Source organism: Pseudorca crassidens, chromosome 6, assembly GCF_039906515.1.
Source record: "Pseudorca crassidens isolate mPseCra1 chromosome 6, mPseCra1.hap1, whole genome shotgun sequence".
NCBI classification, from domain to species: domain Eukaryota; kingdom Metazoa; phylum Chordata; class Mammalia; order Artiodactyla; family Delphinidae; genus Pseudorca; species Pseudorca crassidens.
The window spans coordinates 133,817,433-133,827,142 of record NC_090301.1 but is presented as its reverse complement, the minus strand read 5'-3'; the positions used below and the strand labels follow the sequence as shown (position 1 = coordinate 133,827,142).

The following is a 9,710-nucleotide window of genomic DNA, read 5'->3' as shown; positions in this document are numbered from 1 at the left end:
CGAGCGGGGGCTGCGGGGCCCCGACGCGGAGAGGATGGGAAGAAGGCTGCGGATGCCGAAGCGCCCCGAGACGCCCGTGCGCCAGTGACCCTCCGGCCCCCGCCTAGCCCCGCGCGTCTCTCCGGCACCCGCGGGGCCCCTTCCCCGCCGCGCGGGAACCCCCGCGGCCCGGCCGGCCCCCTCCCCCTGTGAGCCGGCGGCGGCCCTCCCGGCGGGCGGGCGGAGGCCCGGGCGGGCGCGGGCGGGGGCGGGGCGGGGCGGCGCGCTGGGAGCCCGGAGCCCGGCCTTGCGCTCGGCTCGGCTCGCCTCGCGGCGGGCGCCCTCGTCGCCAGCGGCGCACCATGGACGGGCTGCCCGGTCGGGCGCTGGGGGCTGCCTGCTTTTTGCTGCTGGCGGCCGGCTGGCTGGGGCCCGAGGCCTGGGGCTCGCCCACGCCCCCGCCGTCGCCCGCCGCGCCGCCGCCGCCCCTGCCGCCCGGAGCTCCCGGCGGCTCGCAGGACACCTGCACGTCGTGCGGCGGCTTCCGGCGGCCCGAAGAGCTGGGCCGGGTGGACGGCGACTTTCTGGAGGCGGTGAAGCGGCACATCTTGAACCGCCTGCAGATGCGGGGCCGGCCCAACATCACACACGCCGTGCCCAAGGCCGCCATGGTCACGGCCCTGCGGAAGCTGCACGCGGGCAAGGTGCGCGAGGACGGCCGGGTGGAGATCCCGCACCTCGACGGCCACGCCAGCCCGGGCGCCGACGGCCAGGAGCGCGTCTCCGAGATCATCAGCTTCGCGGAGACAGGTGGGTCGGCCCCGCGAGCGGCCCTCGCTCCCCCCTCCACCCCCTTCCCGCCGGCTCTGGCCGCCGCAGCCGCAGCCGCAGCCAGCGCGCCCTGGGGGGAACCCGGACTCCCGGCCCGGCCCAGCCCGCTCGCCTCGGGCCCTGTGCGCTCCGTCCCGGTCGTCGTCCTCTTCCCGCGGGCAGCAACCCCTTCCCGCTGCCCTACCCCCGCCGCGGAGCGCTCTGCTCTCCACCCCGCTCTCCGAAACGGGCCCAGCGCCTCCGGGTGCGCGCCCCCCTCCCGGCCAATGCGTGCGGCCCTGGCTCCGCGGGCATTCGCTCGGTGATGGCTTAATGTTTTTGTTTCCCACGATCGGAGTGTAGGCTGAGCAGTGTGGATGGAGATGTGTGTGCTTGTTGATATCCGTGGGCCGGAGGAGTGTGTGTGTGTGTGTGCGCGCGTGTGTGTGCGAGTGTGCCTGCGTGAGAGGCCCCTGGGGCCGCTTCCATCGCCGGGTGGTGTGGGCTTGCCAGGATTGCTGAAGCCTCGCTGGGAAGAGCTAGGCAACCTCTCTTCCGATTGTGTGGGCACTGGAATCGGGCGGAAGGCAGGCTTCTCAACAGGTCCCATCATTTACGCAGAGAAAGACAGTGGCTCGGCTCCGGGGCAGCCCCGTGCCTTTCGGCTCGCCTGGCAGCGGCAGCAGCTCCTTGGCCTTAGAGCCAGTAGAGTTCGTAGTTAACAAAGGGTCGGAGCCCTTTCTGGAATTTTCCCCCGGCCCTGGATTGTAAATCTCTGCCACTGTCTAAACGTAAAAATGAAGCAAGGAGAAATGCCTTTCCAACTTTAAAAGGAGTAAACTGCGCTCGTGCTGAACTGCTGCGACTGCCCTCGGCTCCGCTGTCCTTTTCAGGACTTGAATGAGCCCGGTGGCTTTTGTGCCTGGAGCCCAGCCCCATTTGTGCCCAGGGGACTTCGGAGAAGGCTGCAGGGGGGAGCCCTGGGCAGGGTGGGGTGGGCAGGGAGCCTTGGGGGGGTTGGTGGCAATTGTGTCCCCAGGCTGCAGATGCCCTCCCCCACCCCCCAAGGCAGCGGGCAGACTGCGCTGGTGCCTCCTGGGGATGAAAAGGGATGAAAAGTTTTGCATGGCCGGGTGTGTAGCAAAGCAGAGACAATCAGGGCTGGTTTGTGCTTAGAAAGAAACACGTTGCCGTTTTAGCTGTCCGACAGTCAGGGGAAGCTGGACATGCAATTAGAGAGCTTGGATTAAACGGTGCTTTGGGGCCCCGAGTAGAAATGTGATTCTGGAAGGTCGAGGAGGCCTTTTGGTCCCGGTGGCACAGAATGACAGCGGGGGCTGTTATATTTCTGGTCCGTTTCACGGAGCCAGCTCTTTGACTTATAAATAACAGATTCAGGTCACAGGCAGCTCGTCCAAGACCAGCTTTTAAGGCTGCACTTTCCCCCATTTCAAAGTCAGATGTCTGTTATTAAAGGAGCCAGGCGGGGCCTGAGGAGGGGGCTGGGAGGGGGACAGTGGTAGGAGGTTTGATAAAACCAGCGGAGGCCACACAGTTGTCTTATTTGTTCTTCCTGCAAAAAAAAAAAAAAATGTAGAGATTGTCAGAGAGAAGGGTCACTGAAATGTAGGATGAGAGAGGAGTCCTCTTGGTTGGCATGGCCTCACTTCTACTTGAGCTAAATTATTGAGAAAACTAACAAGCCAGTTCTCCTTATCCATGGAGATTTCGAACGTGCCATTCACGGGGAGCCAGGGTCTCGTGAAAGGGGTGGGCCTCAAGTTTCAGAGCCCAGTGTCCTGTCCCTTGGAGCTACTCGGAAACGAGGGCTGCACTTTGCAGCCTGCAACGCACACGTTCCTGTGTCAGAAATCTAAGCAGAGCTGGCTTGTTTGCAGTGGCGGTTCCACTGGGGGTTGGATCAGATCATGCTTAGGTAAACACTGCAAAGAGGCAGTAGGTGGCTCAGCTGGATTTTGCAATGCCCTAAGTTAACCAAAAAAAAAAAGAACCCAAACTTTGCTAGAACAACCCACCCCCAAATCCTCAGCGAGATCCTGGTTTTGTTTTTCGGATTTCACAGATACCCGTAACAACTTGTTAAGATCTTGGCCTCCTAACAAGTTCCTCTGTTGAGCTTTGAGTTCTGACAGCCTGTCTCCTGGGAACCCTGGCCTGGGAGAGGTGAGGCCGGGTTTTCTAGGCCCTGACCCTCCGACTCCAACCTGGTCCGGGTTTCTCGATGGGAAATGATTTTCCCCGCCTCTGCCAGGTTACCATCAGAGGCCCAGGCCCCAGGAGAGGAATTTGTGGGCAGGACCGGCCAGCTGCGTGGCCAGTGCGAAGCCCAGCATCACGCGGCAGAGTCCCTGTTTCCCGGCGCCTCACGTTCTCCTTGATCTAACTTGGCCTGCTCTCCCGCTTCTCCGCAGATGGCCTGGCCTCCTCCCGGGTCCGCCTGTACTTCTTCATCTCCAACGAGGGCAACCAGAACCTGTTCGTGGTGCAGGCCAGCCTATGGCTCTACCTGAAGCTGCTGCCCTACGTGCTGGAGAAGGGCGGCCGGCGGAAGGTGCGGGTCAAGGTGTACTTCCGGGAGCAGGGCCCCGGCGAGCGCTGGGCCGCGGTGGAGAAGCGCGTGGACCTCAAGCGCAGCGGCTGGCACACCTTCCCGCTCACCGAGCCCATCCAGGCCCTGTTCGCGCGGGGCGAGCGGCGGCTCAGCCTGGACGTGCAGTGCGACGGCTGCCGGGAGCTGGCCGTGGCGCCCGTGTTCGTGCACCCGGGCGAGGAGTCGCACCGGCCCTTCGTGGTGGTGCAGGCGCGGTTGGGCGACAGCCGGCACCGCATCCGCAAGCGGGGCCTGGAGTGCGACGGCCGGACCAACCTGTGCTGCCGGCAGCAGTTCTTCATCGACTTCCGCCTCATCGGCTGGAACGACTGGATCATTGCGCCCACCGGCTACTACGGGAACTACTGCGAGGGCAGCTGCCCGGCCTACCTGGCGGGGGTGCCCGGCTCGGCCTCGTCCTTCCACACGGCCGTGGTGAACCAGTACCGCATGCGGGGGCTGAACCCGGGCACCGTGAACTCCTGCTGCATCCCCACCAAGCTGAGCACCATGTCCATGCTCTACTTCGACGACGAGTACAACATCGTCAAGCGCGACGTGCCGAACATGATCGTGGAGGAGTGCGGCTGCGCCTGAGGGCGGGGCTCAGACGGTCCCGCGGCGGGGGGCACGCCGTGCGCGGCAGGGGGGCCGTGGTGGTGCCGCTGGGCTGCCCGGGAGGTGCCCGGGGGAGGCCTGAGATATTTTCCTACTTCTTCATCCAGCCATCAGTCAAAAGCGGAGGGAGAGCCCTCCACGGATATGGCAGACTCGACAGTGCGCACGTGGACGCGCACAGCCGGTGGCACCCTGCCACCCACACAGCAGCCTCCGCGATAGCAGCGAACGGATGCGGTGACAAAGGGCAGCTCAGCCCCAAACGCCTGTCACCCGGAGAGTGGGGTGAGCAGCCACCATCCCCACCAGCTGGCCTGGCCCCTCTGAATCGCGCCTTCCGAGCACACAGAAGAGCACAAAGACAGAGACACAGAGAGAGAGAGGGAGGGAGCCCCGCAGAGGAGCAGCAGAGGCGGAGGTGGGGAGCGGGCCGCAGGCGATGGCCGCGTGTCCCCCGTCGCCTGTTCGGGGCCCGCCGTGCCGCGGCATCTCTTGGCTCCAACGCGTGGGCTTCGTTCCCCCGCCTGGGATCCTTCCTGCTGCGGCACCAGGGCAGCCCCCATCCTTTTCCACCCTTGGAGAGGGAAGGAGGCCCAGAAAGGACATCACCTGCCGGAGACGGTGGGGCTGTGGCAGTGACCGTTTGACTGTTGCTTGGGTCCCTGCCTCGACTTCTGTGTGTGTGTGTGTGTGTGTGTGTGTGTGTGTATGTGTGTGTGTTTTGGGGGTGGGGAGGGAGGGAGAAGAGAAGGGTCTTAATTTGATGCTTTAACTGATCACTAGCAGTTGAATGGTCATTCGTTCCGGTTGTACAATTGAAAAGGGACTTTCCTACCAGGTCTGACCTTTTAAGTTAAACTCTGAATTGTTCCAAGTGGAAAGAAAAAAGTTGCAATCTGCCCTTCCCTGGGGAGATTCCTCTAGGACTGGTTGGGGAGGAGTGGAAATGACTCTTAGGCAGGTGGGGGTGAGCTCTTAGGAGGAGGGAGCGGTGGGGTGAAGGCGTTCTGGAAATGCTGGGGGGGGTGCCCCCTCAGCAGGGGCCGAGGGAGCACAGCAGTTTAACTGGTCTTGGGGAAACGGGGAGGCTTTCAGCTGCTTTGCAGAAGTGGCCCACGTGGGCCCCCGGCCACCAGCACCGGCCACAGATGTGGCCCCCGCCTGCTCGCCCGCCCGCCTGCCCCTCCTAGCACTTGCACACCCGCCCGAACGCACATGATACAGCCCTTGCTTATCCGCGTGTGTCCTGAAGTGGCCCTTGGTGGAGCATTGAGCGAGCTCGCCCCCAGAGGTCCAAGTGCCACGTGAGCTATGCAATTTAAAGGGTTGACCCACACTAGATGAAACTGGACTCGTACGACTCTTTTTATATTTTTTATACTTGAAATGAAATCCTTTGCTTCTTTTTTAAGCGAATGATTGCTTTTAATGTTTGCACTGATTTAGTTGCATGATTAGTCAGAAACTGCCATTTGAAAAAGAAGTTATTTTTATAGCAGCAAAAAAAAAAAATACAGTTAAATGTATTATACATAATTTTGGAACCAAAGAGGCCAACAGATCAGTTTTAATTTTTATTAGATGGTGAGGCCATCTTATGTGAGGTGGACGTTCTGAACAATCCCTTGAGTGGCCTGCCAGTGTTTCAGGGTATAAATGGATTTTGTTTGTTCAGTTTGATGTGTCTTTTCTATCCTTACACACCCAGAAGGTAGAGTAAAAAAGACGATGGTAGGATGCAGGTGTGTATCCTTAAATCCCCATCTTTGTGTTTATTTAATAAAGCTCCCCTTAGGTTCTGTTTCATAATAACTTAAAACCAAACAATTTTCCCGTAGACTTGCTGTTAAAGTATTTTACATTTGTGTACAGTTCAAGGAAATAAAAGATGGAGTGCCACGGGCTTCCTGCCTTGTGTGGTGTCTGGGGTGGTGGGCTCTGGGCTCGAGGGGGCAGCTGCGGGGGGAGGGCGAGTCCCGGTGTACGGCTTTGTTGCCAGTTGCCTCCCTGGGCAGCTCCCGGCATTCTCTGAGTCCTTGCCACGAGCTCGGATGTCAGGCAGAGAGTCTAGGAAAAGTGGCAGGAGATCCAAATGCAGGACAATTAGCAAATTCATGAATTACACATTTGTTTACTCTTCTAGTCCCGAGACTAATGTTGCACGAAGGCCGCGTCTAGTACCGTTTGAAAGTGCCGGTTAAGCCCCTTCCCTGGGAGCACGTGTGAAACCTGGGAGGTTGAAGCCCACCTGACCCCATCCCCATCCCCATTTACTAACAGAGGCGACTGCGACCCGGAAGAGGTTACCGTCTTGGGATGGAAGCCAGAAATAAGGCCCTGGGGATGCCAGGTGTCCTCTCCTGTGGGGATTTTAACTGACCGTAGGTGGTGGTGGTGGTAGTAGTGACACCGGCCCAACTGCGGTTGCAGGGATGCCCGGAGGTACCCAGCGGATGCTGTTGTCAGGCCGCCCTTGTATCATCATGCCTTTGTGGGAAATGGCGTTTCCCGGAGTTTGGAATCTGAGGCTCAGAGAGGTTCAGGGCTTACCTGAGGTCACGGAGACCGGACAGGCACCCTGGGCATTTGAGTCCTCTTGCCAGACAGGTGCTGGTCCACCTGTTCCCCTGGCAGGACCGCAGGGCTGAGGCCTTGCTTCATCAGAGGCCCTACAGGGACAGAGGGGCTACAGCGTGTGGTTTGGGGGTCACACGTGGTCTTCCCAGAAATCTCAGGTTGAACAAGTGGGACCTTAGGGGTTATCTAACCCCATTAAGCCAACAACTGGGAAACTGAGGGAGCTCTGGGCAGCCGGAGGGCCACCTCGATTCACATGGCCAGCGAGTGGCAGGACGGCAGCCTCTGGCCTCTGTCTTTTTCTAGTCTTTGCCCGGCCAAGAGAGCTGCTGCCTGCCAGGCTTTCGTCTGAGGGGTGCATTTGTTCATCTGTGATGTCTCGAGATGGTATAAAAGTTAACGGGGGCAAAGAAGAAAATTTCGCAGAGACAGGCCTGGCCTGGACGTGTTAGGGTATAAAAGCCACCATCCAGCTGTCCCCGGCCCAGGAAGTTTTGCCGCAGTCACCAGGGTGCCTCTGCTCTTTCGACATTGAGCGTCTCCAGGCGCCCTCCTGGGTCACAGGGTGGCCCACGGGTCCTGCGGGGGGGGGCCCCAGGAATGGCCTGGGATTCCGAGGTTGGAGGCCAGCGGCCGGCAGACGCGGTCCCCGAGTAGCGCCCTGCTGCCCTGTGCCGGTCTGTGCCCTGAGGGGTCAGCCCCGCAGCTGCCCCCCGCCGGGGCGATGGCGGGGGCCACTTGCTGTCCCCCTGAGGACAGGCTGCATCCCTGTCCCGGGGCTGGGCCTCCTCCCCCACAGGACCGTGCGGCTTCCTCCCTGTGCTTCTGTGGTCCTTGCCTCTCTGTTCTTTCCTCCCGGTGGCTTTTCCCCACATGCTCTCCCTCCCCCTCTTCCCAGGGGTCCTGGCCTAGGGTCCCACCTCTCCCCAGAGGCGCCCCTGGAGCCTCCGCTGCAGCCCAGAGAGTGAGCCTCCTGTGCTGCCCACCTCCCCCCCAGCCCAGGCCTTCCTGCTCTCCTCCCCTCTGTCCCTCTCTTCCTTCTTCAGGCCACGAGGCCATTAGCCTCTCACAGGGCCGGTGCGTCAGGCCGGGCCAGCCAGAGCCGGAGCAGCCCGCCCCACCCGCCTCAGCTACTTCCACGCTCCGGCTTCGCCCTTGGCTGACCTTCAGCGACCCAGTGGAGTCTGAGGCTGGGGGCGGGGCGGGGGGCGAGAGGACCCCCCACTCTTCCCTCCCGTCGCTTCTCCCCATTTCCCAGACAGGCACACGGAGGGTCCAGGAAGCAGGGCCTCCAGGGGTGTCCTGCATCTGCTTCCTCCTCCAGCCCCCTTGGGCGTGATGCCGTGGCCGCCCGGCGGGGCTGAGGGTCCCTGCTGCAGTTGCAGGCGAGGGCTGCTGCACCGGGCCGGACCCCTGGCCCACCTGGAGCTTGCGCTGGCCCCGCACCATGCCCTCGGCAAAGCCCTGTGGGAACTCTTGCTGGGGACCCCCAAGGGGCCTGGCAGGCTCCCCTCCTGGGCCTCCTGAGAGGGCGGGAGGGGGCGGGGAGGCCACAGGCTGTCGCCAAGCCACGGAGACGGCTGCAGGCTGGGGAAAGTGTGCCTTTGCAGGCAAAGAAGCCGAAACAAAACACCCTGCCAGTGGCCAGAGGCCCCGGTCGCTGGGCTTTCAGTGGGATGTTTGGAGCAAGCGGCAGATTACCTGCGGGCTTTGCCGGAGGGCCGGGCCTGCGGTCTGCGAGGCCTGGGGTGAGCCGTGCTTGGGCGCCGGGCCGGGCGAGTGGGGGTGGGGATGGGCTGCGGGTGAGGCTGCGTGACGTGCGGCTCTGCGCCTGGAGGTGCGTCTGCCTGTCTGCTGAGCCGTGGAGGGCGTGAGGCTGTCTGTGTCCGTGGCCGTGCGCGGTGGGCTGCGTGTGAGTTTGCCCGGGTCTGAGGTTGTGTGGCTGAGTGAGTGTGAGACCCTGTGGGGTGTGAGACTGTGATTGTGGGGTGTGGTTGCTCGGTTGTCTGTGTGTATTTCTTGCCATTTTCATTTACTTCCTTGTCAAAAAATGATGCCCTTGGCCAGTTATACACGGTGATGGGGTTCGTTATATTTTTAAATCTGGGCTAGATCACCCTCTTGCCAGACAGGTGCTGGGAGCAGGCGTGGGTGCAGGCACCATTTCTGTGGCCCGCGTGTTCACCCTCAGTGTGTCTTCACAGCCCTGCTGCCCTGCCCTGGCCGTTCAGTGCCGGGTTGGGGGGCGTCACTGTGGTGTCCCTGCAGCCCCAAAGCCGGAGCACTTTGGAAGTAGAATGGGGACTTCCCTGGTGGTGCAGTGGTTAAGAATCCGCCTGCCAATGCAGGGGACACGGGTTCGAGCCCTCGTTGGGTAAGATCCCACGTGCTGTGGAGCAACTGAACTCTTGTGCCACAACTACTGAGCCTGCGTGCCGCAACTACTGAGCCCGCGTGCCGCGACTACTGAAGCCTGTGCGCCTAGAGCCTGTGCTCCGCAACAAGAGAAGCCACTGCAATGAGAAGCCCGTGCACTGCAACGAAGAGTAGCCCCCGCTCGCTGCAACTAGAAAAAGCCCGCGTGTAGCAACGAAGGCCCAATGCAGCCAAAAAATAAATAAATAAATTTATATTAAAAAAAAAGTAGAATGGCACTATCTGGTCAGTCCTTTAGTCACTCAACAAACATTTCCTGGGTGCTTGCTCTTATTCATGCATCATCTCAGTTTAGTCCTCACGACAGCCCAGGGCTGGATGGAGAATAGGTATCATTATCCCCATCTCATGGATGAGAAAGTTAAGTTTGAGAAAGCCATGCACTGAGGTTGGAACAGCTCATAAGTGGCAGAGCTGAGATTTGCTTCCAAGAGTTGTTTCCACAATCACTCATAGCCACTGAGTTGCCCAGGAGGAGGGGGGCGGGGGGGCCGTGGCTGTTCTGGGGCCTCCCTGGAGGAGAGGAGAGGCTGGGGCTGAGGGTCTTCTTGGCTTTCAGTTGGGAGGGGGCCACCCGCTCACTCATGCCAGGCCTGCTGCCTGGGATACCCGGAGAGCCATGGCATCTGAAATTTGAACTGTTCCTCTCTGGCTGTGGGGACAGCCCCATGCCCTCCCT

The 9,710-nt window shown here is 61.0% G+C and overlaps 1 protein-coding gene and 1 long non-coding RNA gene across 2 annotated transcripts; both read left to right on the top strand.

Moving 5' to 3' along the window:
- Positions 1–274: 274 nt before the first annotated feature.
- Positions 275–5,167, top strand: INHBB (inhibin subunit beta B). Its single transcript, XM_067742347.1, has 2 exons — positions 275–789; positions 3,222–5,167. Exons 1-2 carry the CDS (start codon positions 342–344, stop codon positions 3,995–3,997), a joined length of 1,224 nt encoding a protein of 407 aa, XP_067598448.1. The 5' UTR covers positions 275–341; the 3' UTR covers positions 3,998–5,167.
- Positions 5,168–5,233: 66 nt separating this feature from the next.
- LOC137226781 (uncharacterized) lies at positions 5,234–9,244 on the top strand. The gene is made up of 2 exons (XR_010944514.1): positions 5,234–8,343; positions 8,944–9,244. It is a non-coding gene; the product is annotated as an uncharacterized lncRNA (long non-coding RNA).
- The last annotated feature ends 466 nt before the right edge of the window (positions 9,245–9,710 follow it).